The sequence below is a fragment of the Salvia hispanica genome, chromosome 4 (genome assembly GCF_023119035.1).
Source record: "Salvia hispanica cultivar TCC Black 2014 chromosome 4, UniMelb_Shisp_WGS_1.0, whole genome shotgun sequence".
NCBI classification, from domain to species: domain Eukaryota; kingdom Viridiplantae; phylum Streptophyta; class Magnoliopsida; order Lamiales; family Lamiaceae; genus Salvia; species Salvia hispanica.
Window position 1 is genome coordinate 57518050 of NC_062968.1, and position 27980 is coordinate 57546029.

Genomic DNA, 27980 nt, shown 5'->3' on the forward strand with positions numbered 1-27980 from the left:
ATGTCTATTAGGATTGGTGACAATGAGTTGACACTCTTTTGAATTAAATGCATCCACTTTATCTGTTCCCACCTCCTCTGTAAAGTGCTTTGGAGGCCAAATTCATGAAGTACTTCAACAACAAATACATAAATAAATCAATTTTGAAACTTCATGATATGATATTATTTTCATATTTCTCAAAATTCACACTTATAATTTCTAGAATCATCTCTATACTTAATTAATAAATTTAAGTTGCAATACGATCAGGAACACAAACACGAACACGATCACTAATTCCCCTCGTAGATAAATAAAGCAAAACAATATCATGTGCAGAGGAATTGTTAGGGCAACATGTGATTAGTTTGGCTACTGGATAACTGGATCTTACTATATTTAAAATATTTAATCATTGGCAATCAGAAACAGAAAGGGTATTTTTACCTATTAATATCAAAATCAAAATTTACATTTATAATCAATTTTGGAAATAGGAAATGTGATCTTCATTTCCCAATAGGCTCTAATTTTACCCACTTTCAGATATCAAATCGATTAAATTGGCCGCATTAATTAAAATTTTACGTTTATTATTTTAAGAAAATATTAGAATCGATTATGTTCTACTTATCGAGACCACATATATCTCACATGTCCCACATCTAAATGCATGATGCAATTTTTCTAATTAATATTTGTAATTATGAATTAAGTGTTATACTTAAAATATATGGCTGAGCTACGTTGCGGTCCATCACAAATATTCAATTATTTATATTTGAATTTTCAGGGAATTTGATATTTTTATTCAAATTAAATTTGAGAATTAGGAATTTCTCACGTGCTGTTGCTTTAATCCTATATGATTCATTTGTCTATCTTTATTATTATTTTTTGTTTTACTATTATTATTATCAATAGACCATAATGAAATTATACAATTTGTTTTAATTTTAAAAATCTTGTTTGGAAACAAGAAAATGTATTCTGAAGTAAGGGTGATAAATCGTGCGGGTTAGGTCATTGCTACTCAAAACCTAGCATGTTAAGGAAACTCTCAACTCTAACACGAACCAATTTGCCACCTTCAAACCCAAACCTAACTCGTACACGACGAGATATAATAAGGGTTGAAATGACATGATAACAACCCGAACATGATTTACATAACTAAAACCTAATATTACAATATAAAAACATGATTTGCACAATTTAAACTTATTTATATGAGTAGTTCATTTACACGATAAAAACCCGATTTACACGAACCAACAAATAAAAATAATTAAAATAAGGGAAAATTGCTAATTAATCACAACTTTTAATTGACTTCTGGTATGTTCCACAACTTACAAAGTAATTAGCTAATTAAATCATTAACTTATAACACTTTTACAATTGTCCCACGACTTAAAATTTCACCATAAAAATTGTTTATGTCCATGTGGAAAACATGGGCGTCCACTTCACCACATAATCGCCGAAAATTTTAAGTTACTGGACAATTGCGAAAGTGTTATAAGTTAGTACTCCTTATTTCGAACTCAACTTTGTAAGTTGTGGGATAAGCCAGAAGTCAATTAAAAGTTGTGATATAAATGAAAAAATTCCTTTAAAATAATTAAAATAAAAACATTATTTGTAATGGATCACCCACACCAACTCGAACTCTAACTTAAAATTATTGGATACACAGCAAGGTTTGATCCAAACTTATTAATTTTGTACGAATTTTTGTATCGAGTTTTTTGTCGTGTCCTAAATTTCGAGGGCTATGTTAGGCATCACGCACGGGCCTATTAATTAACAATCGTGGTCACATGCATCTTGAAGGCGTATGTTATGTGTCGACTTAAATAGGTTATTCTTTGGTAAATGCTTGAGATATGTATTTCCCATTGCAGAAATGGTCAAAAGTTTTTGTCTATAATTTCTAATAATATACTACTATAAAAGGCTTTCTTGAAATCATCCATGTTGACATTAGTTGATAGTATATCTACGCCAAACCTACACAATCCTATTAATTACATGAAATCTTATTACATTTCACGTTTTATAGATTAGACACACCCACTACGTGCACTTTTTGATACTTTAAATGCTCACATGTTATATTTAAGCCACCGGAATAGCAATGTAAATACTAGTAGTAGTATAATTGTTTTATCAAATATGCTATTTTAGCTGATTATTCGTCCGCGTGTACAAATGATTGGTAGGAATGATGGTATGATGTTATTTTAAGAGGATTGTCATTTTAACACATCCCTGCTATTTCTGTTTCTAAATCATATCTATTTACAATATTACTATTATTGTCGTCATATAATTAGTATTATTTGGATACCTAATGTTTCCACTCTAATTGTTAGTATTAATAAATTATTAAGTAAAAGTTGAGGAATTTAAATAGAAGTGATATGCATCCTAGGTTTTTGGCATCATAATATAATTAGGCAGCCAAAAATATGAACTACATAAAACAATTTAAGATGAGAAATACATATATGTAACATGGGGTTCCTGAATTCTTGACCACAAAAGAAATGGATGAAAAATTCTCCCAACTAAAATTCGACACTTTTATTTGATGCCAACTACAATAGTATTTGTGTTCGATATAAGGCCTGCCGAATTGACTGCTTAATAGTGACCTTTCATGAAACTATCAAACTTTAATCATGTGCAATGGTCTCCCATTTTTCCTTAACTACTATTGCCATTGCATTTCCTATCTTTCATCTCATATTTTTACACGACCATGCATGCCCTTCTTGCATGTAATTATCCCAATTACTACAATTTAAATTAAACATTAAAATAATGAAAAAATTCCAAGTAAATTGTTTATATTAACAAACAATATACTAATGTTGTATTGTGAAGTAATATTTAGAATTCTTTATCTAGAATGTGGTTATGAATTTGACATTCACCAACTAAGTCACTCCAAAGTGACAATTATACAACATTAAAAAATTTTGTGACAACGAGTTTGTGACAAAAAAATCTTAGGCAAAAATGAGTATACCGACAGCTTAAGTACGGAGATTATTTTAATGACATATAAAAAATACTACGTGTACTTAAATAACGGACAAATTAAGCTGTCACGGGTTATGTTTTTCACCGAATTTTAAAAGTTTCATTATTATAATTGATTGCTTTATAAGCGGCAAATTATTACCACCACCCACACAAAACATAATACTATCAACATTCTCATTTCTTTAATTTTTTAAATTATTAATTCGATCTAGGCCTCTCTCTATATATATTTGCACACGCATCATTGTAGCTTAAAACAAACACAAATTTTATATTTCTCTAACAAACATGCCAAAAGCAAGAGCAAGCGTGAAAAGGAAAAATAATGGCGGATTTCTAAAGCTGAAAATAGTGGTGAAAATGCTACAAAAGAGTTTGATTCCTCGAAAGAAATGGGTGCCGGAGGACGTGAAGGAGGGGCACTTCGCGGTGATGGCGGTCGAGGACGACGACCTTAAGAGGTTTGTTTTGCCCTTGAGTTTCTTGACCCGTCCCTCCTTCCTGCGCTTGTTGGAGCAGGCGGCCGAGGAGTATGGCTTCGATCACCATGGGGCCCTCACGCTGCCTTGCTCCCCGACCGAGCTTGAGGGGATACTGGCCGAGCAATGGGCGCCCGAGGGTGGGTCACGTTGGGATTGCTATCAGACCGTGGTTAAAACATGTTGATTATTTCGTACCACTTAAAGTGACACGTTTTCTGAAATTGTAACTTTTATCATTTTTTTTTTTTGTTAATAAGGATAGTTGTATAGTTGGGAATTTGACAACTTTTTGGGCAAGTGCATACCCCATTAGATTCGTTAGAGGTATATTGGGGAGTATTTGTCTTCTTTTTTTCGAATTTAAATTTTTGAGGTTCTTTCGTAATTTGTTAGTATTTTCTATTTATGTTGCAACAGATTGAAAAAAGAAACACACAAACTAATGCTCTTGTATGCTTTGACATATGAATTTCATAGAATTTGTATCTTGGGGTTTCAGATTTACCAGTGTCATTTCTACAGGTGCATTGTAATTTTATTGTTAATGACTTAATGTGAAGGGAGATAAGAGTTTTACCAGTGTAATTTTATTGTTAATTTAAGTCCATGACTAAGGTGTTTGCTTTGAAGAACTAATTAGATTAATAAAAATAGTGTAGATACTACTTTGAAGAATTAAAATTTGGATTAGATCCTTAGATGATAACCAAGATATAAATATGAAATCATACATCTTAATTAACCATGCCTAACAAAAGAACAGTGGCTTAATAATTACTCCATATTTTCCCTAGGCATATTCCTATTCCTCCGTCCAATGGTTGTTAATGAGGTTCTTTTAAAGACAGACATCAAGTAATGATAGTTAGCAAGGTAAATAAAAGATTCTGTAAACAGACATAGTAATGATTATGTTAACAAGGTTCTTTAAAACAGACAAGAAATGATAGTTTAGTGAATCACAAATAGTACAAAATCAACTGATCAGTAATAGCAGTTGTATTCAAACAGAATATTCCAAACGCATAAAAAAAACCATAAGATGGCAGTCATTATATGTTTATTAAAAAAAATACTAGAATCAAACATTAATGGTCTCAAACTCTCAAGGATGACAATGGAAATTCAGCACATCAAAATTTATATAGAACACTCATAATAATCATAATATTAGTGGAGGGAGAAGCCACCTCCGCCTCTTGGACGCCAGGGCATGACACAGAATATAGCAGCCAGCACCCATTTCACATCTACCTCTAATGCGCGACGCGACTTGCACAGGCATCATCAACGGACAGAATACCCGTCCGAGCACACCAAAGCTATGCGAGGAAAACTAGCTGTGCCTGTGCTCTCTGCCTGATACACTACCATCTCACCTCAGTCCAACAAGCCAGCTCTCGCCCTTAGGTGCCGCTTGAAGTCCATGATGTCTCCCTCCCACCGAGTCACGGCCTGATTCTCGCAAACCCATATCTCTTTCGCGACCTGGTTTATCAGCCTGAAATCGTGGCTAACAAGAACCAAGCCACCATCCCATTCGTTAAGTGCCTCGGCCAGTGAGTCGATCGTCTCAATATCCAGATGGTTAGTTGGCTCATCCAGCAGTAGCATGTGCGGTTGCCTCCAAGCTAGCCATGCAAAGATCACACGGCTCCTTTGCCCATCGGACAAGTTCTTCATAGACATCACTTGTGCTTTGCCGGTGAGACCAAACCTTCCAACTATGGCTCTCATCTTCTCTTCTTCATGTCCAGGATACTCCCTCATCATATACTGGAGGGCTGACATTTCCACGTCAAGTTTCTCAGCCAAATGCTGATGGAACTGTGCGATCCTCAAGTGGTTATGGCGACGAACCATGCCATCCTGAGGAACCAAATCCCCCGTCATCAGCTTTAGCAGGGTGCTTTTCCCAGCACCATTAGGTCCCACCAGTGCCACTCTCGAATCAAGGTCAACACCAAAATCAACATTCTTGTAGATGAGATTATCAGGAGTGTAGCCAAATTTCACTTCCACAAACTGAAGAACAGGAGGAGGGAGCTTTCCAACATCAGTAAATCTGAAAACAAGGACCTTATCCCTGGCCACCTTCTCCGTAAGACCACCCCGCTCCATCTTTGCCAAAGTTTTCTCTTTACTCTGGGCCTGACGCGCAAGCTTAGCAGATCCATGACCAAACCGTGCAATGTATTCCTTCATTGAAGCTATCTGCTCCTGCTCCCACTTGTATTGTTTCATCTGGTTCTCCTCAAGTTCAGATCTGGTTTGGCAATACTGGTCGAAATTTCCAGAGTAGAGCTTTATCTTCTTACTCTGCATATGTATGATGTTGGTGCATACTCCGTTCAGGAAATCCTGGGAATGTGAAACCACAACAAGAATTCGCTCGAACTTCTTCAACATCTCCTCTAACCAAACACATGCCTCCAAATCTGTGACCATTAAAAAGTGAATACTAAAACAAAATATGAAAAGTACATGCTAATAAACTGTGCATGGAATAAGCAATTGCAGATAAATTTAAAGGCCATGCTATCTACTGAGCATACCTAGATGATTTGTTGGTTCATCAAGCAGCAATATCGTTGGGTTCATGAAAAGAGCTCTTGCTAGAGCAATCCTCATCCTCCAGCCTCCAGAAAAGTCACGTGTCTTCTTCTCTTGCATTTGCTTGGTAAAGCCAAGACCAAATAAAATCTCAGCAGCTCGCTTTTCAGCAGTGGCTGCATCCAATGCATCCAACCGTTCATAAATGAGTTCAAGGGCCTCTCCACCACCATCATCCTATATCAACATATATACATTGAAATATGTTGTAATAGGCTATTACTATGAGATAAACAACAACTACTACTTAGCAACGAAATATACCTGGGCAGACAATATTTCAACTTCTTTCTCCAATTTCAGGCGCTCCTCGTCACAACTTATGACGGCCTGAAGTGAGGACATATCAGAAGCTTCAATTTCTCTAGAAAGGTGATAAATATCCATGTGCTCTGGAATAGGAAGCTCACGGGCACCTATCGAAGCAAGAAGAGTAGATTTTCCGCAACCATTCAAACCAAGCAAACCATAACGTCTGCAAACATGAGGCAACAGACATCATGTACAAGTTAAATTATTATAAAAATAAGAAGCCATATACAATCAAGGAACACTGCATACCTGCCATAATTCAATTCCAGTTCAGAGTCAACAATAAGATCATGGCCATGGAAAGTCAGGGAAAGTGATTCTATCTGCATAACCCAATAGAAAACCCAATATCAGATTACCTTCAAGGGATGGTATATGATTACCCAAATTTTAAATATAAATATCAGTTTCACAGTGAAAAAATGACCATGCGTACACAATTTACCTATCACAGAGCATTCCTTACAAGGCTGAACTTATTGGATATACAAGGCGCTTATCTAGGTGCACCAAGCTAGTAGAAACAATAAACTAAACATGAGACACTAGTCACACTACACCTTAAAATATTTTAAAGATGAAGAACCCATGTCACTAGATGGTTAAGTTTTGCCAAAGAATAGCTAGTTAATTTTTTTTAGCTAATTATGGAAAATTAATCCAAATGTTCCAATTAACATTAACATGATACTAATGTTTCCAAACATAAGCTCAGGAAGTTAAATTTCTTTAGCGCACCTAGTTGTTACGTGAATTTAGACATGTAGGAAACCATAACTACATCACAAAGTGCAATCTGATGATGAGATAACATCTTTACGGCTAAAACCCACTTGCAAGTTTCACCTATAGTATTTGAAGAGCTGCATGCAACACCATCCATAGGTGTAAACTTATAATACAATGGAGCATTTTCAAACATCAAATAGGGTACGATTTCGCCCACACAGATCGAGATGAAAACAAAAATCCTTTATTTTTAAATCAACCGGCATAAAACATCCTATACGACTCAATAGGGAAATCAATGCCGAGAAAATTCAACAGAAAACAGGAGATCGAGACCTCACCCGAATATCTCTTGACAAAGGATGGGAGCAGAGAACGCCGGTACACGTCCGATCAGATATGTGAAGATCCCCAACTCCGCTGGCCAGACTATCAACGTTGCTGCTACCGTTTTCTGGCGCAGCCGCCTTGGATGCGGCGGCCTTACCCCCTCTTTTAGCAGCGGCGGCAGCCTTCTTCTGAGCCGCCTTCTTTTTACTCGCATCAGACACCATCTGCCAACCAATAGTCAATTCTCCGGCCACAAGAGAAAACGAATTCGAAAATAAAAATCTAGATAATGAATTGGAAACGAACCTTGAGTTATCGAAGGTGTTGCAGCGAGATCTAGGGTTCCGCAAGGCTTCCTTTAGTCTCGGCCAAAGCTTAATGCGGCAGAGCTTTGGATTTGAAGAGAAATAGGAGAATAAGGGTTTGGGGGATATATAGTGTTGTGAGTTGGGGAGGAGGCCATGAATTCCAACGAAAAATCAACCAGAATAAAGTAGTATTATAATAAATAATGGGCTTTCGGCCCATCAAAGTTGGGCCCTTATATTTTATCTGAAAATCGAAGCCATTGTCTCTTCTCTATTCCCCATCTCGCTCGTCCTGGCGTGCCTCCCTCCCTCTGCCGGCGCCGGATATCGAAAGTGGATGTGTTTGGAGATTTTAAAGCTGTGAGTATGCTTCTTGGTGCTGTATTTTACGAAGATTATTGAGGTTCTGTGAGGTTTTTGAGAATCATAGGGAAAAAGATAGTGATTTTGAGCATCAAACAAGCGCACTCTACATGTTTGATGAAATGCCTAATTAATGAATTAACTAAGAATTCAGCCCCTGCCGTTGCTGCATATCCCCATTTTTCTGATTATTTAAGTTTTGTGCTTATTCCGTTGATATAGTTCATATTTGTTTGATCTGCTGCTTGAATTCTTTTCCGGATCCGGTGTATATGACCATGTTGGTTTGGAGTATTTATAGCGTTATCGACTCAACTAACATGATATCCGTTGTTACAGAGGTAATATTCACAGATGACATTGCTGAAGAGATATGTGTTGAGACTGTTCATATCATTGAAATATATCACAGCAAATGTGGTAGACAGGAACAACGGACGAATAGTTGCGACGGCTTCAACAGTTGAACACGCTCTCAAAAACTCACTTGAATGTGGGCGTTCTTGTAATGCGAAGGCTGCAGCAGTTGTTGGAGAAGTGCTGGCAATGAGGCTCAGAGTAGATGGTCTCGAACACGGCCAGGGCAGAGGCATTCATGTCAACGTGAACAAGGAAATCGAGAAGAAAGGCTTCCAGAACCGCACGAAGATTTGGGCAGTCGTGAATGCCCTAAAGAACAACGGGGTTAAGTTGATTCTCGAGGACGAGGACAACATTCCTCCTCCTGGATCCAGCTACATAGGCCGACAAAGAGACGATTGCACCAATCCACGCGATTGAGTGGCTAGCTCGTATCATGTAATCATATACAGTATGAGAGGATTGCTCTAAGGCATATCAATATATGATCTCCTTCTTATATGTTGATGGGATTATTACATATAGGAATTTTTATCTGATTCTTCTAATATGCATTTGGTAAAGGTATTTGAAAAAGAAAAAGTTACTTTGGTGGCGCCCTTCCCACTAGGACTTCCCACAAAGGACGTCGCGAGGATATCCGAGGACATCCGACGGGCTAATGGGACGGTCGTGTCCGACCTTTTGCTCCACAATGGCGGACGTCGGGTAGGACTTCCGCAACGTCCACCGTTGAAGATACTCTTAGAATGATTCGATGTAAATTAGGCCGTAATAAATAAAATATTTTATAATGCATCTGAATTTCAACACGAATAAAATTTTGTAGTCACATGAGACTACAAGCATTAGGGTTCTCGTCGCTGAAGAGCTGTGGGGCATGGGTGGATCCGTTTGCATACGGGTTGTAAAACGGATCCGGGTACGGATACGGATGCGGGTACCCGACTTGGAACTGCATTTTGTTATTCCCTTCCATCTTCTCCGCCTTCGCTCCGCCGTTTCCCTTCTCGCCGCCCCCTTTCCCACTCTCGCTCTCTTTCTTCTCGGCCTCCTTCTTAGCCGCCACGATCTGCACCTCCCTCTTCAAATGCTTCTTCAGCACCTCGGCTAACGCCTTCATGTCGAGGGCTCCGGTGACCGTCACCGTCTCCTTCTGCTTGTCGATCTTCATATCTCTGTAACCTGTAAACGACGTCGTCGAATGCACATTTCATTTCAGCCGCCGTGAAAATCAATTTTGAAGAGATGGAAATGAGAGATCTCAATTCTCACCCTTGGTCTTCACTATGATTTTGCGAATTTTCTGGATGCAGCCCTCGCAGTGCAGGTGCACCTTCAGCTGCGCCGTTGTCACCGGAGGCTGCCAAAAACACGCAATTGCATTCATAATCAGCGATTAATGAGTTTAGATGAACGGCGACATTACCTCTTTGTGATCGGACTTTTCGGAATCGGATTTATTATTGCTCGTGTTTTTTTCTTCCTTTTTCTTCTCGGTTTTCTCTTTAGCGTCTCCGTTTTTGGTCTTCGGCGAAACGACTTCGACCTTCTTGTGAGTCTTCTTCTCCACCCTCTCCCGGAGCTTAGCCGGATCTATCTTTCCGACGACTGTGATCTGTCCGTCGCCGATACTAGCTGTGTCCACACCTATTTTTCACGTGTTCAACAAAACGAACAAAAATGATTGAAGAAATTTGATTCAGATGTGAATTTACCGTCGAAAGTGCGAATGCACTTCAAAACCTTGGAGACGCAGCCTTCGCAGTGGAGGTTGGCCTTGAGCACGACGCTGACATTGCCGGCGCTCTCTTTCTTCTTGCTCTCTGTTCTCCCCTTCTTCTGCTCCTCGCCACTGCTCGTTTTGTTCTGCTGAAAATTGAATCGAAATCAGAAATCGATTGCGGAAACGGAAGACGAGAGAGATTATTGTTGTGATTACCTCAGTCATTGTGGGCGATTCGACTCAATCGGAAATGGAAATGGAAGTGGGATTTGGGAGTGTGGTAACTGTTTCTGAGACGTGTGGGTGTGATGATGATGATGGAGGTTTTATATGTTGCACTGCACATGAAAAGTGAAAACGGATTTGTGTCAACTTTTATTGGGCCACCAATACACCATGCTTTCCATCTAAATTCACCAATTAAATGTTAAATTTATGTAAAATCCCCTGCTCGATTGATAACCGACTAACAAGATGTACAACATTTTATAAATTATGGTGATTCAAAAATCAATAATTTACACGCTATGTTAGTACTCCATTTTGGTTCCTATTATCTCATTTTTTATTAACACAACTTTTGATGTTTAATTTTAATAAGAAAAGTGAAAAATTAAGTTAGTGGAATATAGGTTGCTTTTATGTAAAAGTATTAGTTTTATACTATGAGTTACTACTAATAAAAATGAAATGAAATAATTAACGAGAATAAATGAAGTATACTACTATTAGTTAGAAAACGTGTACCACAGCAATAGAGCATTTTTTTCATTTTAGGCGTTTCATAGTAATAGAGTCATTTTTTTTTTTAGTAAAAAGTAGTATTAATACATTTTCTCACTATTACTTTTGTTTCTCTTTTACTTTATTATCTCTACTTTTTCCTCTCTCCGAGTACTATCTTTTTATTTAGTACTAATACATTACACACTTTTTTTCTTCATCAATATGGCAAAAAAATGTCACCACTGTTATAGAATGAAGGGTAATATTTAAGTATTTTTAATATTGTACACTACATTATATTAACTAATTTTCACTTTGTATATTAAAAATATCATAAAGGAATAAGTTTATTAACAAATATTTGTGTTGATAAATGTTTATGTCATCGTGTTACATAATATTACATATCAACACAAAAACAAAGTTATCAACACAAAATTGAAATAATTATTAGTTCTTTATTAGAAATGGAGTACTAGTTTTATCATATCTCTGCATATCCATATACATTATATATATTCTACTCCATTTTATACACACTATACATCATGAAATTTATATAGAACAAATGTATGTCAGTATATTATAGACTTCATAGAAAATATGATAATGCGTTTATTTATAGTCCTATTAATTATGTAGCCTTTTGTGTTTAATATACCAAAGGTCAAAGTCAAATTGCAAAGGCTCCATTAAATTTTTTACACATTTGATTTCATTAACCCCACTCCTAAATGTCATTTAATTTTGTAGCTCTCATTTTCAATTTGTCAAGATAAACAGATGTGGACTAATTCGTAACCGTTTGTTTATAAATTACTGTTGTGTAACACTAACACCATAATCAAACTTGGCAATTTTGATCAATCAAACATCATATAGGCCCAAAAGGTTTAGAATACATTATACATATACTCTATTTCACATTACCAAATAAATTGTGACACAATACATGATTCTTCCAATCTGATATGTGGTACAACAAAATAGGAGACGAGACCGAGACGAGACGAAGGAGAAATATATATGGTGAAAGAGATTACAGCTTTGATCGGACTTGATCGATCAGTTCTCGCCGCAGTATTTTCCCTGAAGCCGATTTTGGGACGGTGTTGATGAACGTAACTCTCCTCAATCTTTTGAAAGGTGCAACCTTCGATATGAAATTAAGGTATTAGTTACATCTCTAATCCATGGATTCATGTAGTCTAACACAAGACTTGTATATACCTGCTCGGCGATAAATTTCTTGATATCTTCTTCGGACAGTGAGCTGTTAGGGGCCCGGACAACATAAGCAGCCGGGACTTCACCAGCTTCTGCATCGGGATATCTGAGGGGAGAGTACCAAACATCAAAATGTTACCAAGAATTACTTTGCAATTATGACATCCCTAACGATGACTTACGGGATGACCACAGCATCTGATATCTCGGGATGGGAGACGAGCAGCCCTTCGAGCTCTGCTGGAGCAACCTAGCAAGAAAGGATAGTACATCACCACAATTGATAACAGCAGAAGGTTAATCATGAAGCAATCCATGTCCTACGATCAATGTTTTTATAGAGAGTAAGTACCTGAAAGCCCTTATACTTGATGAGCTCCTTAATTCGGTCAACAACATATAACTGGCCATCCTCATCGAAGTATCCAAGATCTCCTGTATGCACCCAACCCTGTTTATCTATCGTAAGCTTCGTGGCTTGTGGATTCCTGAAATAACCTGATGAACAAAAGAAGAGAATAAAACATTAACCATGAAAGAAAAGGGAAAAGTTAAAGAAGATGATGGCAAACATGTGCGATGGCACTTGGATTATACATTCTGAGTTTGGTCTGTTAAACAACAGACATCAAGATTCGTAATAAGGAGTAGCCACAGCATCATCGGCCTTTTGAAGAGAACATCAATTTTCGCTGAGATACTAATACTTACTGTCGACTTTGCAATTGGAGAATTCATCATCTCCCTTCATACATTATTTAACTAATCATCAGCTTGATACAATGGAATAGGACTTGCAGCAGAGGCATACCTTGCATCATATTTGGTCCTCGCACCCAAATCTCCCCCAACTGGGTAGGCGGAAGAGGCTTCAATGTTTCAACACTAACTATTTGACACTCCACTCCGGGAACAAGCTGGCCAGCAGAACCAGAATGTCGAGGCCCTGCATAGGCATTCTCGACAGAAACAATTCCGCACGTTTCTGTCATTCCGTACCCCTGAAATAGGATGAGTTTTGGTCACAGTGCAACCAAGCAGCAAATTTATGGCCAAACTACACTAAGAATCACCAACAGCTCCAATCCAAACCTTTCTAGCCTAAAGTTCCAAACACAATTTTGAAGTCGGCTCGACATGCTTCTTTCGTTAGTTCTATCGCTACTGTAGCTAATACTCGTAACAATAGTTCATCTGATAGAAACACAATCTCATTGTCTAGGCCTCCAAAAATGCATACAAAAAGGATGGAAATTTTACTTGCATAACAACAGCCTGAGGGAAGTTCTTGGCACATTCCTGCATAAGCTCCTTCCCGAGAGGAGCAGCCCCCGATCCAACCTGCTTCAACGTCGACAAATTGTACTTCTTCACCATACTGTTCTTGGCCAATGCCAGTATGATCGGCGGCACCACCCACAGATGCGTCACTCCATACTTATCCACCGTCCTCAAGATCATCTCGAAATCGAATTTCGACATCGAAACAATAGCACTCCCGCGCTGCAGCTGCGAGAACATGATCACCGCAAGGCCAAACACGTGGAACATCGGCAGCACGCACAGAAACGCGCAATTGACCTCCCCGGCCATTTCCTGATCGGCGGTGATCATCTGCGACGAGGCGATGAAGTTCCGGTGCGTGAGAATGACGCCCTTGCTCGCGCCGGTCGTCCCCGAAGAGTAGAGCAGCGCAGCTGTGTCGTCCTGCTTGATTCCGAATGAATTGCCGTCCAAATCGACGGATCCCTCATTTTCGGCGAGATTCGAGAACGGAGTGATTTTAGGGATTTTCCCAATCGGCGAGAGGGGTTTGCCGGAATCGCCGAGGAGGACGACGGGGAGGCCGAAATCTTTGACCTTGGGCAGCAATTCGTCGACGGTGACAATCAGCTTGGCCAGGGAGTCCTTGAGCTGCTTGGAGACCTCGCCGGCGGTGTAGGCGGGGTTGACGGTGGTGGCGACGGCGCCGATGGCGATAATCGCGAAGAAGCAGATGGGGAACTGGATGGAATTGGGGGAGAAAATGAGGACGACGTCGTTTTTCTTGATGCCGAGCTGGAGGAAGCCGTGGGCGACTCTGGAGACCGTGGATTTGAATTGCGAGAAGGTGAGGGTTTGGGCGGTGTGAGCGTCGATTAGGGCGCGTTTGTCGGCGAAGGAGGAAGCGTTTCTGAAGAGGAAGGAGACCATGGAGAGGTCGGGGTTTGCGGGGAGGGATAGCGGCGGGCGCAGTGATCGAAACACGCCGTCGCGGCCATAGCCGGATTTCTCCATTGTGTGTGTGTGTGTGTGTGTGTGAAACTGATTGAATGTTTCAATGATTATTGCGTATTTCAATTCTCAACGATGCAGCATTTAAGGCAGTTGTGATCAACTGATAAATCTAGTGTTACTATAAATATACCACACGTATTATATCTTACCAGTTAAATTCATTACTCCCTCCGTCCCGGATAATTCGGGTCACTTTGATCGGACACAGATTTTAAGAATTATAACGAAAAGTGAGTTGAAAAAATTAGTGGAATGTGGGTCCTACCTTTATATATTAGTTTTATAATAAAATATGAGTAGGAACGAGTGTGGAATATGAGGCCCACTACCAAAAATGTAAAAATGAAATGAGATAAATTATGTGGGACAGTACGAAATGGAAAATTGGGACCGAATTATCTGAGACGGAGGAAGTATTTAATAAAATTAAATAAGTGCATTTAATTGCAATATGTATGGGTGCAAATTGGGTTAAGTGTGGTTTCTACTTATATCTTAAAAGTTAAAATCTCGAATTTTAAACAATTTATTCATTCCATAAATGCTGGATATGCTATGGTGGACACTTTCCCACATTGCATATTTCAATGAGAAATTGTTAACTATATATGGTGCTATATAAATTAATATTTTCTTTTTTACTATAGTGAGGGTCCAACTCTTGAAAGTTATCGCCCTCAAATTTCCAATGATTAAATATTAACTGCATTTAACTTTATTAACTGCATTTAACTTTCCAGCAATGTTTTCAATTAAGAAAGTACTCCACTATTCAATTCTTTATCTCCAAATTTTTTTTAATATCTTACTACAAATGAGGTTTTTCAAAATAAAGTACCATAAAACAATAAAGATAATTACTCCATAAACAAACTTTGTGGATTAAATAGGCTGAATTTCTGCCTCTGGAAAAGATTAGAGACAGTGATGTTTACCTGTTGCTCTGGAAGTCAATAAACTACCAAATTATTTAATTATACATTGCACAAATAGACTTATAATTATGAGGTTCCCATATATAATTATATATACAAATATTATATTACACACCACCTCATGTGATGGTCATTAAACATCAGCATATTTGTTTAAGTTGAAAAAATTTATATGGGTGAAAAAAATATTAAATATTAAATCTAAAATCAAATATTTGTTTTAGTTCAATTTGATCAGCGTAACAAAGTTGGACTTATTTAATTGGACGTAGATTTGATTATGAAAATGAATTTAGACGTTAATTTTTTTATTTCCACCCTTTGATAAGTGAAAATGTTTATATGCCTTGGCTTCTTTATTGTCGTGAGTCTTCAAAACTTTGTTCAAACTGCACACAAACAGCTATCTGTGATAGTATTAATTAGGAGCTAGGTGTTAAAACTTTAAATCTATATGATTTTGTGTTTTAGTGATAGAGTATCTACAATAGTCCAATTAAGTGTGTGATGATCATGAATTGGCGTCGATCCCAATTAATTAATGTGCGCACAACCTATTGTAACAATAGACATCATATCCATGCATTTGATCCTCATATCCATGCATTTGATCCGTGCTTATCATTTAATTTAAGCCATTTTATGTAATTAAGAGACTTCGTGTGCCTTTATTTCTTAGATCTATTCAACCAAAATAAATAGTATACCAAAATAATATATGTAAACTTATAAAAATATAGATTCATAAAGTATTTTAATGGTTTAATTTGATAAAAATAAGTATGAATCGTGGAGGCACATTTATATAATTCAACCATTGAAGACTAGCAAGATCACTTTCTCTCTCGATTAGATACACTTTCAGTTTGTCGGTTATAGCAAGAAATGAGTTTAATTCTAAGCATTTCAGCTGTTGCTATAACCGACAAACTGAACACGCCCTAAACACCGACTTTGCTCACTCTATCTCAGCTCAACAGTAGCTCAAATCTTGACGGGCCTATATCTTGTGAATAGTGAAACAAGCGAGGTGAACACGCCCTTAAAATCTCACTCATCATGAGACTATTGGCTTTGCTTTGAAGTTAATCATCAAAGGCATATTATGTGACATAAAATAACCGAGTTGAAATCGATTTGCTCAACTTAGGATTAATATAATGAAGAAGAAAAAAAGGTAGTTAATCAAATTACACAGTTTCCTCAAGTCGCTTCAAAAAAAGTCAAGAAAGATCACCACCACCAACAAACCAGCTCTCAATCACCAGCAATCTCAATGAAAAATCTCAAATTTCGGCGGCCCATTTCGGCAATTCGACTTCCCATGGTCTTGACAGCAGCGATCATCCATCTCCTCCGAGTTACGAACTCAGTCTCGCCGCCGCCGCTGCCGATTCTCCCAATTCCGACGGCGCAGCAGATTTCATGGCAGCTCGCGGAGATGGCCCTCTTCCTGCATTTCGGCACCAACACTTTCACGGACTCGGAGTGGGGGACGGGGCACGCGGACCCGTCCGTGTTCAACCCCACCGAGTTCAGCGCGACTCAGTGGGTCACCGTGGCGAGGCAGTCCGGTTTCTCCCGAGTCATCCTGACCGCAAAGCACCACGACGGATTCTGCCTGTGGCCCTCTGATTACACCGATTACTCTGTCAAATCCACTTCTTGGAGGAATGGGAGCGGAGATGTAGTGAGAGATTTGGCTGAAGCTGCCAGAATTGGTGGGGTGGAATTGGGGGTTTATCTCTCCCCTTGGGATAGGCATGAATCTTGCTATGGAAAGACCTTGGAGTATAATGAGTTTTACTTGGGGCAGATGACTGAATTGCTCACTAGGTCCACTTTATTTACCTTTTCAATTTCAAGAATTTGCCTGTGTTGTTGATTGGATTTATAGTGTGAAATGTTGCTAAAGATGTTGAGTTTACCCTTTCTAGTCTCTGTTTTAGGTGTGTGTGATGAAATTCTTTGATATTGGTTGCTGCTTGTGTTTGAACTTGAGCTAGTTTGTTGCTATGCACTTGTGTAGATATGGAGAGATTAGGGAAGTTTGGCTAGATGGTGCAAAGGGTGAAGGGGAGAAGTACATGGAGTACTTCTTTGATGATTGGTTTAGTTTCATTCATCAACATCAGCCCGGGGCTGTCATATTCTCGGATGCTGGCCCCGACACAAGGTGGATCGGGGACGAGGCTGGGGTCGCTGGGAGTACTTGTTGGTCTCTCTTTAACCGCACCAATGACATGATTGGCAACACCGACACTAAGTAAGCTCACATCTTGTTGCTTGAAATCTGTTAGTTATCTCAATTTGTATATTGTGAAGTGTCACATAGTTAGTTTTTGATTTGATTGTTTTAGCTGATTCTTGATTTTCTTGTCTTACAACTGCACCTAATTATCGAACTCACGTTTCGTGTAGATTATGTCTGAGGTTGCTATGTTGATTGCCTACTTAGCTAATGCTTTGAAGCTACAGATATTCTGGGCAGGGAGACCCTTTTGGGCATGACTGGGTGCCTGCAGAGTGCGACGTCTCAATCCGGCCCGGATGGTTTTGGCATGCATCCGAATCTCCTAAATCGGCCTTAACCCTACTCGATCTATACTACAAGTCCGTGGGGAGGAACTGCCTCCTCTTACTAAACGTGCCACCGAATTCTTCGGGTCTCATATCCCAGGAAGACATTCAAGTTCTTCAAGAGTTCTCAGAGATCCGGAGCGTCATCTTCTCACACAGCCTAGCGGAAGACGCGTCTGTCTCTGCCAGAAGCACGCGCGGTGACCTTACCGATCCGCGTTATAGCCCCCGCAACGTTCTCGAGCAAGGCACGCACTCGTATTGGGCTCCCGGGAGTGTGCAGTCGGGCTGGATACTGTACTTGGACCTGCAGGAGACCATTACGTTCAACGTGTTAATGGTGCAAGAGCCGATTCAGATGGGGCAGAGGATCATCAGGTTCCATCTCGATTTCTTGAATGAGGACGGGGAGTGGAAGGTGGCAGCGAAGGGCACCACAGTCGGATACAAGAGGCTGCTGCTGTTTCACAGTGTGAGAGCCACCCACCTACGCCTCGTTGTGGAGGAGTCCCGGGCTGAACCTCTGATTGCTTATGTAGGTATATATATGGATCCATTCTCCGTTGTCCGTCGTATTTCTGAGCTAAGCTCTGCATCACTCATCAATAGCAGTCACCCTCTTCAACAAGCTACCAATAGAATTGCAACTTCATAATTCATGTACATGTTCAAGTTCTGTATTTCTGAATCAATTTATGCAGTAAAAAGCTCATTTTATTGTATCAAGTCAATCAAACCAAATCAGACCATCTGATACAGCTTTGTCTGGTAAATTACATGCAAATCTTTCTGCTACATTTGTAATCTTTAACAGCTGACAAATAAAATGCATTAACCTTAACACAACTGCAGATTTACGTAACTTTGTTCACCGAAACTGGCCCTGCATCCATCTCCTCAGCATCTCCAACGACGCTTTTGGCTGATCCATTGGAACCATGTGACCTGCATTATACACCTTCAAGAAACTCAGACCTCCATGGCTCTTCATCCCACCTGCCTCCACGCCTCCGACCTTAAACGGGACTAATTTAGCCGACACGAACCTTCTCCGGCCCGACCAACGCATGTTTTCCACCCATCTCAAGTTACCCAGCCAGTTGCAGATGAGATCGTATTCCCCAGCGTATACGAGCAGCTTGATCCCATCTTGCAGCAATGCTGGAAGCCCGGCATCGAAATTCTTCATAATCTCTGGATACATGTATTCATACACTTTGGTGCTGCACGAGATGAATCTTATATCTCGCACACCCAAGGCATTTTGAACCGCATTGTCGTTCAGGAATCTCTCCACGCTTGAGAAGTCGTAGCAGAGAGAGCCGGTGCAGTTTTTTCGGATGTCATAGTGCTACAACAGGAGATCATATATAGGTGTCAGAATTAAAAAAAGGTGTCTTTTTTAGTTGAAAGAGTTCAAGAAAACATGGTACATTTATGCCTGGTTTGGAGGCAATGATTCTACGGAAGAGGCCGATGCAGATTACGTAGGCCTCCGCACAAACTAAGGATGTACTGTTTGCGCCTGCGGTGAAATATGAAACAGGTTTCCTGTTTAGGCAAAAAAGACTGGAATTTTATGGTGAAGTTTGTGATTTTTATTACCACAAGCTCTTATATTAGTTTCACAAAATCTCTCTGCTACAATGAGGCGGTAGTATTGAACCCTGTTGATCAGTTTCATGTTTAACGCGTAATCACGATATGATTTGTATTGAATCTCCGGATTCGTCATTCCATTCCCAATGGCTAATCCCTGGTCGATTTGCATTAATTGATTAGGACATGATCATATAACGTTGCTTTAGTTAATTATTAGCATACTTTGAGGTTTATATGAATCCCTTTTCTATTTTTGTTTCTCTGATGAATCTGAGCAGCAAATGCAGGAATGTAATGCCCAGCATAAGACTCTCCCGTGATGTAGAAGTCGTTCTTCGCGAGCTCCCCATGTTTCTCGAAGAAAGCCTTGACAACAAAGTTGTGAGAGTGATAAAGATGTCTACTTGATTTTGTTTAAGGATGAAGAACAAACCTGCAGGAAGTCAGAGAAATCGACAGAGGCTTCTTCCGAGCTGTGTCGAAGATCGTCTGTGGAAGTTGAGTAACTGAAACCTGTCCCTGTTGGCTGGTCTATATATATCAGGTTTGATTCCTGCAGCCATGAATCAGACATCAAATTTTCTTCATTACCTAAATAGTAGGAAGAAATTAAATTGTGTGATTTTGAACAAATAGCGTTACTTGATCCCAACCGAACTCATTCAACGCAAGTGTGTTGTCTTTTGTCAAGTGAAAAGGTCCATTCTCGAAAAACAATGCCAGCGAGCTGCTGCATCCCGGCCCTCCCGTTAGCCATACCACCACAGGGGCGCTCGCGTTCTTGCTTCTTGATTCGAAGAAATAGTAGAACATCCTGCAAGAATCAGAGCCATTATATGTGTATGTGTATGTGTATATGAATCTTGATGTGTGGGAAATAGGCATCAAAATGAGCATGATGAGAAAATTTTATCATTACATTTGATCACTTGTTTTTACCTTGCACCTTTGGTGCTAGCAAGTCTGTAATAGCCAGCATGGTGTCCGAAATCTGCAACTGTGGTGGAGTTAGCAGCAATGTGAGGAAATTGAATGCGTTTTTCGACAATTCTTGAAGCATTGGTTGCTGCAGGATCGTCCTCTACAATGTTGGCATCGAGTTTAGGGAACAAGTTGAGGTCCGTGATGAGCTTTTCCGCTTGTTTGTGTAGGAATTTCGAGGCCGGAATCGGTGAGGTGTTGCCATTATCAGCCTCTATAGCTGATAAAGAGATTAGTAGTAAAATACTAAGAAAAAGAGTTGACATCAAGAAATGGTTTTGATATTTTGTTGTGTGTGTTAGTAAGTTTGATTGGATTTTATAATGCAAGAGATTGGTAAAGGTTGTGTGTATGTTTGTGTGTTCAAATTGCATTTCCAAAATTTCAGGAAATAGAATTAGTGACAAAATCAAATTTTCGACGATATGAGTTTTAGTTTTTGGGTCTAGTAGTACTTTTTATTAATGCTAAATTATCTCTACATGTTGTTTCAGATCTTGTTGTGAAACTTTTGTTATATTTAATTTGTTTTTCTTTCTAGAAAATCATACTATCTTAACTTTTTACATATTGGTGAGATCAATATTATCCCTAATTTGCTAGGAAAGTGGATGACAAAATTATATAGATTGGTTTAGTAAATATTATATTCATTTTTATATTACTTTATTATTTGAAAATTATAGATACATTAAAATCACTATTTTATACGCTTTTAATTATTAAAATGGAAAAAAGATAAACTAGATTATTGGCATGGAAGAGTTGGATTATGCCCCAATATTGCAATAAACAGATTATTTTCAACAAATCACAGATGCATTTTAATCAGTTTCTACAAACAATTCTCTACATTTTTTCTGTATAAGCAAGATGATCATCTACTTGTGTTAGATTCCCCTGCATCCACCTCCTCAGCATTTCCAAAGATGCCTTTGGTTGATCCATCGGAACCATGTGGCCCGCGTCGCGCACTTTGAGGAACGTGAGTGGCCCGAAGCCCTTCTTCTCCCCGGCCTCAGCCCCGTCCACTGAGAAAGGCACGGTGGCAGCCACTGCAAACTGCTTCTGTCCGGACCACTCCATGGCATGCACCCATCTTGAGTTCCCTATATATCCATTTTATCAGTTTTCGACGTGTTTGTTAGCGAAAATGTAAGACTACTAACCTAGCCAATTGCATATGAGATCATACTCTCCGGCATACACAAGTAGCTTGATCCCATCCTCCAGCATCGTAGGGATTCCGACTTCAAGATTCCTCATCCAGTCCGTCACCAGAGCATCGTACACTGTGGAGCTACACGACACGAACTCTGTGTCCCCGACACCAAGAGCGTCCCTCACTGGTCCGAGCGTCAAGAACTCCTCCATGTTGGAGAAGTCATAGCAGAGGTCACCTTCACACTGCTTCCTTATGTCGTAGTACTGCATACGAAATGAAAGGCGCTTTCATAACTAGTACTATCTCATGGAGATTTTCAGGAGAAAGTAACCCTTACATTTTTACCGCGGAGGAGGTCCACTAATCTGTTGAAGATGCGGTTGCAGACACTGAAGGCCGTCAAGCAGGGCGAGCCACCATCTGGGCCACAAAGCTTGATTGCTTTTTCACAATCCGAGACCGGCTTCACCAGCCGGTTGTAATCCGATTGCTGGATCAGTTTCATGTCCAATGCTTAGTCACTGTACGCTTTGTACTGTATCTCGGGGTTAGTGAGCCCGTTGCCAATGGCAAAGCCCTGACAAGCGACGAAACTATCAGGCGAAAAACCAGGATGAAAGAAGATATGAATACAAACAGCAATAAATATACCTTGAGATTAATGGGAAGCCCTTGCTTGTCTTTGTTCCCTTGATGTACGCGAGCAGCGAAAGCGGGAATGTAGTGGCCAGCATACGACTCACCGGTAATGTAAAAGTCGTTGTTCTGAAACTGAGGATGTTCCTTGAAGAATGCCTATACAGGAGAGCATTCGTCACTGAAAAGTGAAAACCAACACAAACATATGTACATATAGTAGACTAACCTGCAAGAAGTCATAGAGATCGTTGCTAACTTCCTCCTCGTTGTGCCTAATGTCTCTGTCATCAGAGCTGTAGCTGAAACCAGTTCCAGTTGGTTGGTCGACGTATATAAGATTCGATACCTGCAAACAAACAAACGAATTCAAATCTACATACGCGTGCGTACAAAGCCAAGAAACGGAGATCAAAGTAACCAAAAAATACCTTATCCCATCCAAAATCATTCCATGCTAAGGAGAAGTTGCTTGTTATGTGGAATGGCCCATTTTCATAAAACAAAGCCAGCTCACTGCTACATCCCGGCCCTCCGGTCAGCCATATAACTACCGGATCCGCCTTGCTGCTTCTCGACTCGAAGAAAAAATAGAACATCCTGCATAATGTGTATACAAAACTCAATATGTCAGTGATATATACCAAACAGAAGAACTCAGCCCACTTAGTCTATATACCCCACAACAGTTGTTCTCATAACCGATGTGGAAATTGAGTTCGTAACAAACAATCAGTTACAAAAAACAGACTAAACAAACACCTTGCATCATTAGTGTGTGGGAGTCTATAATAACCAGCATGGTGCCCCAAATCCGCGACGGAAGGCTCCGAATCAGCCAGGAAAGGGAACCTCACCGGCTTCTCCACAATCGGTGACGTGGCGAGATCGCTCTCGCCGCGGGCACGAATGTTAGCACCGTGCTTGGGGAACAAATTGAGTGATTTGATGAGTTTCTCCGCTTGCATAGCCGGGAACTGGAAATTGGACGCCGCCACGTCTGCAAATGACGTGGCTGACCAAACCACAAAAACTAACGGAATGAAATAATAGAGAGAGATGGTTGACGCCATTTTTCTTTGTTGATGGAATGCAGAGAAAACTGTTTTTGTTTGAGTTTTATATATAGTGGAGTTGAGTGAGAAATCAGAAATGTGCATTGCATTTGCATTTATTTACCCATTTTTGCATTACTACACGTATATTAGATCATAAATACGATTATAATTTAAAATAATACTACGGAGTAATAAATTTTAAGATTCAAAAATTGAATTTAAATTAATACTCCTACTACTACTTAATAGGATTAGATTTACAATTTTAATTTTTCTTCTATATATTTTATATTTTGACTAATGTACTTTGACTTTATGTTGTTTTAAAATGAATTTTTTCTTATATAGTTGATGTTTTTTAGAATGTCAACTCGGTCAATTAAATCTAGACTAATTTAGTAGCAATTATCGAATGAAAAGGCGGTTGATTGATTCAAAAAAAAAAATTCAAAAAAAAAAAAAAACAACGTACTAAGATCTACAACTGAAAAAAATGAATATTTGCATGATCATAGGAAGATAATTGGATTAATTATGATTAAGACGAATATTTCTAGCTAGAAATGCTATCCAGGTGTAAAATAAGTTTTGATTTAATTGGACTCAAATTATTTGCATGATTAGAGGAAGACTAATTGAACTAATTATGAAGCGAATTAATTTTTTTTAATTTAAAATAAAACCTAAAGTAGCTAGATATATATGGTAAGAAGATCGACACATAAAATACCGTAAATTTCAAAATTAATTAAAACAAAAAAAAATAATACACCTGCAAAAGTTCTAATTAAAAAATTATTAGAACTAGAGACAATATATGTTAATAAAGCATGATCCTTTAAATTATTGCAATTTGAAAAAATGTGACTTTTGCGTCATATTCATTAATTTGTTATTATTGCGTCTCTGAAATTAATGAATGTTAAAAATCAAATTAATAACCGCATTCAAAGATGAGATACGTATACGAAATTCCATGCTCATAATTAATTAAAAAACAAAATATGATGGGATTCAATGGTTGTATTAATAGTACGATAGTTATTAGTATTACTATACATTATATTAAAAGCATATCAATTTAATTGATTCTATGAATTGTCCTTTGAACTATAGAATTTATGAAATGTAACTGTTTTTGTCTACATTAACTTAACAGAAAACATTAGAGACTGGATTTGATAAATTCCTTATTAAATCTAATTCTTTTGTAAATATGATTAATTCTTGATTTTCTAGTTTTCCAATACTCGTGTCTCATTATATTGTGGAGAAATTGCAAAAGCACATTCAACTTTCTGAATATTTAATTTGGTGAATCTTATAATATACTAGTAGTTGTAATTTTTTAAATGTAAATAGTACAGTATGTAATCATTTTTTTTATTTTTAAATATATAATTTTAAATTTTAATTAAATGTATATATTAAATTATTTGTGGAGCCGGGCATTTTATATTTTAAAGCCTAAAAAAGACATTATATAGTTCACTTAACAACATTTATTTTGAAATCAAAACAAAATTGGAGACACATGATTAACTTCTTCACGAAACAATGTTGATAAGGCGTAAGATTTAAAATACTCTTTTCATTTATAGAAAATGATATCATTTGTGAATAACATAGGTTTCAAACTTACAATACACAATTGATAAGAAAATAATAGAGAGAAAAAGAGAAAAAATGAGACATATATTAGTGGATGAACCAAATTAAGAATATAAGACTATTTTTCGTGTATAAATTGAAACAAGTCATACATTTTCGGATAGTAACCGCATGTTTTCGTCATCCCTAAAACTCTAATGTGACATAGATATTGTGGGGTTATATAATTACATATAAAATTACGATATGAGTTTGAGTTTGGGTCTCGTAGTACTTCTTATTAATGCTAAATTATCTCTACATGTTGTTGTAAAACTTTTGTTATACTTAATTTGTTTTTCTTTCTAGAAAATCACACTATCCTAACTTTTGCATATTTATATAGATTATATTACTTTATTATTTGGAAAATATAGATACATTAAAATCACTATTTATACGCTTTTAATTATTGAATTAAAATGGAAAAAAGATAAACTAGATTATTGGCATGGAAGAGTTGGATTATGCCCCAATATTGCAATATATAGATTTTTTTCAAACAATACAATCACCATGCATTTTAATCAGATTTTACAATATTTGTTCTGTATAAGCAAGTTGTGTTAGATTCCCCTGCATCCACCTCCTCAGCATTTCCAAAGCTGCCTTTGGTTGATCCATCGGAACCAGGTGGCCCGCGTCGCGCACCTTGAGGAACGTGAGTGGCCCGAACCCCTTCTGCTGCCCGGCCTCAGCCCCGTCCACTGAGAAAGGCACGGTGGCAGCCGCTGCAAACTGCTTCTGTCCGGACCACTCCATGGCATGCACCCATCTCGAGTTCCCTATATATCCATTTTATCAGTTTTCGACGTCTTTAGGAATAACCGTTTGTTAGCGAAAATGTAAGACCATGTTTGGTAGGGGTGATAACTCATCTAGGGATGAAAATCACCCCTACCAAACATGTCATTAGTACTCACCTAGCCAATTGCATATGAGATCATACTCTCCGGCATACACAAGTAGCTTGATCCCATCCTCCAACATCGCAGGGATTCCGACTTCAAGATTCCTCATCCAGTCCGCCACCAGAGCATCGTACACTGTGGAGCTGCACGACACGAACTCTGTGTCCCCGACACCAAGAGCGTCCCTCACTGATCCGAGCTTCAAGAACTCCTCCACGTTGGAGAAGTCGTAGCAGAGGTCACCTTCACACTGCTTCCTTATGTCGTAGTACTGCATAGGAAACCAAACTCAGCGTGCTTTCATTACTAGTACTATCTCATTCACGAGAAAGTAACCCTTACATTTTTACCGCCGATGAGGTTCACTATTCTGTCGAAGATGGGGTTGCAGTAACTGTAGGCCGTTAAGCAAGGCTGCCCACCCTCTGCGCCACAGAGCTTGGCTGCATTTTCACAATCCGAGACAGGCTTCGCCAGCCGGTCGTAATCCGATTGCTGGATCAGCTTCATGTCCAGTGCGTAGTCAGTGTACGCTTTGTACTGTATCCCGGGGTTTGTGAGCCCGTTGCCAATGGCAAAGCCCTGACACGCGACGAATAATACTATACATATCAGGCGAAAACGAAAACCAAGATGAAAGAAGATTTGAAACAAACAGCAATAAATAAATATACCTTGAGATTAATGGGAAGCCCTTGCTTGTCTTTGTTCCCTTGATGTACGCGAGCAGCGAAAGCAGGAATGTAGTGGCCAGCATACGACTCACCGGTAATGTAAAAGTCGTTGTTCTTAAACTGAGGATGTTCCTTGAAGAATGCCTATACAGGAGAGCATTCGTCACTGGAAAGTGAAAAAGAAAACCAATGCAAACACTATATACTACTCCCTCCGTCCCCGATTAAGAGTCACACTTTGACCGGACACGGGTATTAAGAAATGTAAGGAAAAGTTGGTTGAAAAAATTAGTGGAATGTGGGATCCACTTTTTTATATTGGTTTTATAATAAAATGTGAGTGAAGTGAGCTAGTGGAATGCGGGACCTACTTACTATTTATGATAAAAATGAAGTGTGACTCTTAATTGGAGACGGACCGAAATGGAAAAGTGTGACTCTTAATCGGGGACGGAGGGAGTAGTACTAATATAGTAGTGGACGAACCTGCAAGAAGTCGTATAGATCGTTGCTAATACCCTCCTCGTTGTGCCTGATGTCTGTGTAGTCAGAGCTGTAGCTGAAACCGGTTCCGGTTGGTTGGTCGACGTATATAAGATTCGATACCTGCAAACAAACAAACGAATTCAAATCTACATACGCATGCGTACAAAGCCAAGAAACGGAGATCAAAGTAAACAAAAAACACCTTATCCCATCCAAAATCATTCCATGCTAAGGACAAGTTGCTAGTTATGTGGAATGGCCCATTTTCATAAAACAAAGCCAGCTCACTGCTGCATCCCGGCCCTCCGGTCAGCCATATAACAACCGGATCCGCCTTACTGCTTCTCGACTCGAAGAAAAAATAGAACATCCTGCAAAAAGTGTATACGCAGAAGAACTCAGCCCAAAATACTAGCCTAGCCTATTAAAAGAGAGAGAGTCCACTTAGTCTGCATACCACGATATGAGAATTGAGTCTGTAACAATAATCAGAATAAACAAAGTAATATACTTATATACGTACCTTGCATCGATAGTGTGAGGGAGTCTATAATAACCAGCATGGTGCCCCAAATCCGTGACGACGGAAGGCTCCGAGTCAGCCAGGAAAGGGAACCTCACCGGCTTCTCCACGATCGGCGACGCGAGATCGCTCTCGCTGCGGGAGCGAATGTTAGCACCGTGCTTGGGGAACAAATTGAGTGATTTGATGAGTTTCTCCGCCTGCATAGCCGGGAACTGGAAATTGGACGCCACCACGTCTGCAAATGACGTGGCTGACCAAACCACAAAAACTAATGGAATGAAATAACA

At 39.0% G+C, this 27980-nt stretch overlaps 8 protein-coding genes and 1 pseudogene across 10 annotated transcripts; 3 read left to right on the top strand and 6 right to left on the bottom strand.

The window, feature by feature from the left end:
* The first annotated feature begins 3310 nt into the window (after nucleotides 1–3310).
* On the top strand, nucleotides 3311–4029 carry LOC125219626 (auxin-induced protein 10A5-like). Its single transcript, XM_048121649.1, has one exon. The coding sequence runs from the start codon at nucleotides 3325–3327 to the stop codon at nucleotides 3700–3702; it is 378 nt and encodes a 125-aa protein (XP_047977606.1). The 5' UTR covers nucleotides 3311–3324; the 3' UTR covers nucleotides 3703–4029.
* Nucleotides 4030–4561: 532 nt separating this feature from the next.
* LOC125219624 (ABC transporter F family member 1) lies at nucleotides 4562–7949 on the bottom strand. The gene is made up of 6 exons (XM_048121647.1): nucleotides 7809–7949; nucleotides 7514–7726; nucleotides 6693–6766; nucleotides 6396–6606; nucleotides 6074–6308; nucleotides 4562–5956 (listed from the first exon to the last, which is right to left on the bottom strand). Exons 2-6 carry the CDS (start codon nucleotides 7724–7726, stop codon nucleotides 4899–4901), a joined length of 1791 nt encoding a protein of 596 aa, XP_047977604.1. The 5' UTR covers nucleotides 7809–7949; the 3' UTR covers nucleotides 4562–4898.
* Nucleotides 7950–8030: 81 nt separating this feature from the next.
* Nucleotides 8031–9034, top strand: LOC125219625. The gene is made up of 2 exons (XM_048121648.1): nucleotides 8031–8170; nucleotides 8513–9034. The coding sequence occupies exon 2, from the start codon at nucleotides 8528–8530 to the stop codon at nucleotides 8951–8953; it is 426 nt and encodes a 141-aa protein (XP_047977605.1). The 5' UTR covers nucleotides 8031–8170; nucleotides 8513–8527; the 3' UTR covers nucleotides 8954–9034.
* A 258-nt stretch (nucleotides 9035–9292) lies between these two features.
* Nucleotides 9293–10551, bottom strand: LOC125185592 (heavy metal-associated isoprenylated plant protein 3-like). 3 transcript variants are annotated; one of them, XM_048082155.1, is made up of 5 exons: nucleotides 10476–10551; nucleotides 10252–10405; nucleotides 9963–10171; nucleotides 9809–9896; nucleotides 9293–9718 (listed from the first exon to the last, which is right to left on the bottom strand). In XM_048082155.1, exons 1-5 carry the CDS (start codon nucleotides 10482–10484, stop codon nucleotides 9363–9365), a joined length of 816 nt encoding a protein of 271 aa, XP_047938112.1. In that variant the 5' UTR covers nucleotides 10485–10551; the 3' UTR covers nucleotides 9293–9362. The 3 variants fall into 3 exon arrangements, with proteins under 3 accessions (XP_047938112.1, XP_047938110.1, XP_047938111.1); XM_048082153.1 differs by having other exon boundaries at nucleotides 9963–10183; XM_048082154.1 differs by having other exon boundaries at nucleotides 9963–10183; nucleotides 10252–10402; nucleotides 10476–10537.
* A 1291-nt stretch (nucleotides 10552–11842) lies between these two features.
* LOC125223301 (probable CoA ligase CCL7) lies at nucleotides 11843–14582 on the bottom strand. The gene is made up of 6 exons (XM_048126386.1): nucleotides 13473–14582; nucleotides 13024–13213; nucleotides 12565–12710; nucleotides 12395–12462; nucleotides 12216–12318; nucleotides 11843–12138 (listed from the first exon to the last, which is right to left on the bottom strand). The coding sequence occupies exons 1-6, from the start codon at nucleotides 14487–14489 to the stop codon at nucleotides 12025–12027; spliced, it is 1638 nt and encodes a 545-aa protein (XP_047982343.1). The 5' UTR covers nucleotides 14490–14582; the 3' UTR covers nucleotides 11843–12024.
* Nucleotides 14583–16572: 1990 nt separating this feature from the next.
* On the top strand, nucleotides 16573–18730 carry LOC125222576 (alpha-L-fucosidase 1). The gene is made up of 3 exons (XM_048125271.1): nucleotides 16573–17260; nucleotides 17454–17690; nucleotides 17903–18730. The coding sequence occupies exons 1-3, from the start codon at nucleotides 16701–16703 to the stop codon at nucleotides 18657–18659; spliced, it is 1554 nt and encodes a 517-aa protein (XP_047981228.1). The 5' UTR covers nucleotides 16573–16700; the 3' UTR covers nucleotides 18660–18730.
* A 127-nt stretch (nucleotides 18731–18857) lies between these two features.
* On the bottom strand, nucleotides 18858–20853 carry LOC125221508 (serine carboxypeptidase-like). The gene is made up of 7 exons (XM_048123628.1): nucleotides 20546–20853; nucleotides 20249–20420; nucleotides 20040–20159; nucleotides 19829–19972; nucleotides 19610–19760; nucleotides 19438–19529; nucleotides 18858–19355 (listed from the first exon to the last, which is right to left on the bottom strand). The coding sequence occupies exons 1-7, from the start codon at nucleotides 20851–20853 to the stop codon at nucleotides 18873–18875; spliced, it is 1470 nt and encodes a 489-aa protein (XP_047979585.1). The 3' UTR covers nucleotides 18858–18872.
* Nucleotides 20854–21371: 518 nt separating this feature from the next.
* Nucleotides 21372–23410, bottom strand: LOC125223356 (annotated as a pseudogene).
* Nucleotides 23411–25630: 2220 nt separating this feature from the next.
* LOC125223357 (serine carboxypeptidase-like) lies at nucleotides 25631–27911 on the bottom strand. Its single transcript, XM_048126473.1, has 7 exons — nucleotides 27691–27911; nucleotides 27370–27538; nucleotides 27168–27287; nucleotides 26682–26825; nucleotides 26350–26589; nucleotides 26020–26278; nucleotides 25631–25881 (listed from the first exon to the last, which is right to left on the bottom strand). Exons 1-7 carry the CDS (start codon nucleotides 27894–27896, stop codon nucleotides 25631–25633), a joined length of 1389 nt encoding a protein of 462 aa, XP_047982430.1. The 5' UTR covers nucleotides 27897–27911.
* Between the last annotated feature and the right edge of the window lie 69 nt (nucleotides 27912–27980).

What these genes read in the sequence shown, in the direction of transcription:
- LOC125185592 (XM_048082153.1), bottom strand. An exon ending in GTGCATTCGCACTTTCGACG is followed by an intron (nt 10,184 to 10,251) that starts GTAAATTCACAT and finishes CGTGAAAAATAG; the next exon opens with GTGTGGACACAGCTAGTATC. An exon ending in AATCATAGTGAAGACCAAGG is followed by an intron (nt 9,719 to 9,808) that starts GTGAGAATTGAG and finishes CGTCGTTTACAG; the next exon opens with GTTACAGAGATATGAAGATC.
- LOC125221508 (XM_048123628.1), bottom strand. Translation starts at nt 20,853, where the DNA reads ATGTCAACTCTTTTTCTTAGTATTTTACTACTAATCTCTTTATCAGCT. An exon ending in GGATTCATATAAACCTCAAA is followed by an intron (nt 19,761 to 19,828) that starts GTATGCTAATAA and finishes CAAATCGACCAG; the next exon opens with GGATTAGCCATTGGGAATGG. An exon ending in CCTCCAAACCAGGCATAAAT is followed by an intron (nt 19,356 to 19,437) that starts GTACCATGTTTT and finishes CTCCTGTTGTAG; the next exon opens with CACTATGACATCCGAAAAAA.
- LOC125219624 (XM_048121647.1), bottom strand. Translation starts at nt 7,726, where the DNA reads ATGGTGTCTGATGCGAGTAAAAAGAAGGCGGCTCAGAAGAAGGCTGCC. An exon ending in CTTTGTCAAGAGATATTCGG is followed by an intron (nt 6,767 to 7,513) that starts GTGAGGTCTCGA and finishes TGGGTTATGCAG; the next exon opens with ATAGAATCACTTTCCCTGAC. An exon ending in TGAACCAACAAATCATCTAG is followed by an intron (nt 5,957 to 6,073) that starts GTATGCTCAGTA and finishes TAATGGTCACAG; the next exon opens with ATTTGGAGGCATGTGTTTGG.
- LOC125223301 (XM_048126386.1), bottom strand. Translation starts at nt 14,489, where the DNA reads ATGGAGAAATCCGGCTATGGCCGCGACGGCGTGTTTCGATCACTGCGC. An exon ending in CTCAGGCTGTTGTTATGCAA is followed by an intron (nt 13,214 to 13,472) that starts GTAAAATTTCCA and finishes ATCCTATTTCAG; the next exon opens with GGGTACGGAATGACAGAAAC. An exon ending in AGAAATTTATCGCCGAGCAG is followed by an intron (nt 12,139 to 12,215) that starts GTATATACAAGT and finishes TTCATATCGAAG; the next exon opens with GTTGCACCTTTCAAAAGATT.
- LOC125223357 (XM_048126473.1), bottom strand. Translation starts at nt 27,896, where the DNA reads ATGCAGGCGGAGAAACTCATCAAATCACTCAATTTGTTCCCCAAGCAC. An exon ending in CCTCACACTATCGATGCAAG is followed by an intron (nt 27,539 to 27,690) that starts GTACGTATATAA and finishes CACTTTTTGCAG; the next exon opens with GATGTTCTATTTTTTCTTCG. An exon ending in GGCTTCCCATTAATCTCAAG is followed by an intron (nt 26,590 to 26,681) that starts GTATATTTATTT and finishes GTCGCGTGTCAG; the next exon opens with GGCTTTGCCATTGGCAACGG.
- LOC125219625 (XM_048121648.1), top strand. Translation starts at nt 8,528, where the DNA reads ATGACATTGCTGAAGAGATATGTGTTGAGACTGTTCATATCATTGAAA.
- LOC125219626 (XM_048121649.1), top strand. Translation starts at nt 3,325, where the DNA reads ATGCCAAAAGCAAGAGCAAGCGTGAAAAGGAAAAATAATGGCGGATTT.
- LOC125222576 (XM_048125271.1), top strand. Translation starts at nt 16,701, where the DNA reads ATGAAAAATCTCAAATTTCGGCGGCCCATTTCGGCAATTCGACTTCCC. An exon ending in ATGACTGAATTGCTCACTAG is followed by an intron (nt 17,261 to 17,453) that starts GTCCACTTTATT and finishes GCACTTGTGTAG; the next exon opens with ATATGGAGAGATTAGGGAAG. An exon ending in ATTGGCAACACCGACACTAA is followed by an intron (nt 17,691 to 17,902) that starts GTAAGCTCACAT and finishes TTGAAGCTACAG; the next exon opens with ATATTCTGGGCAGGGAGACC.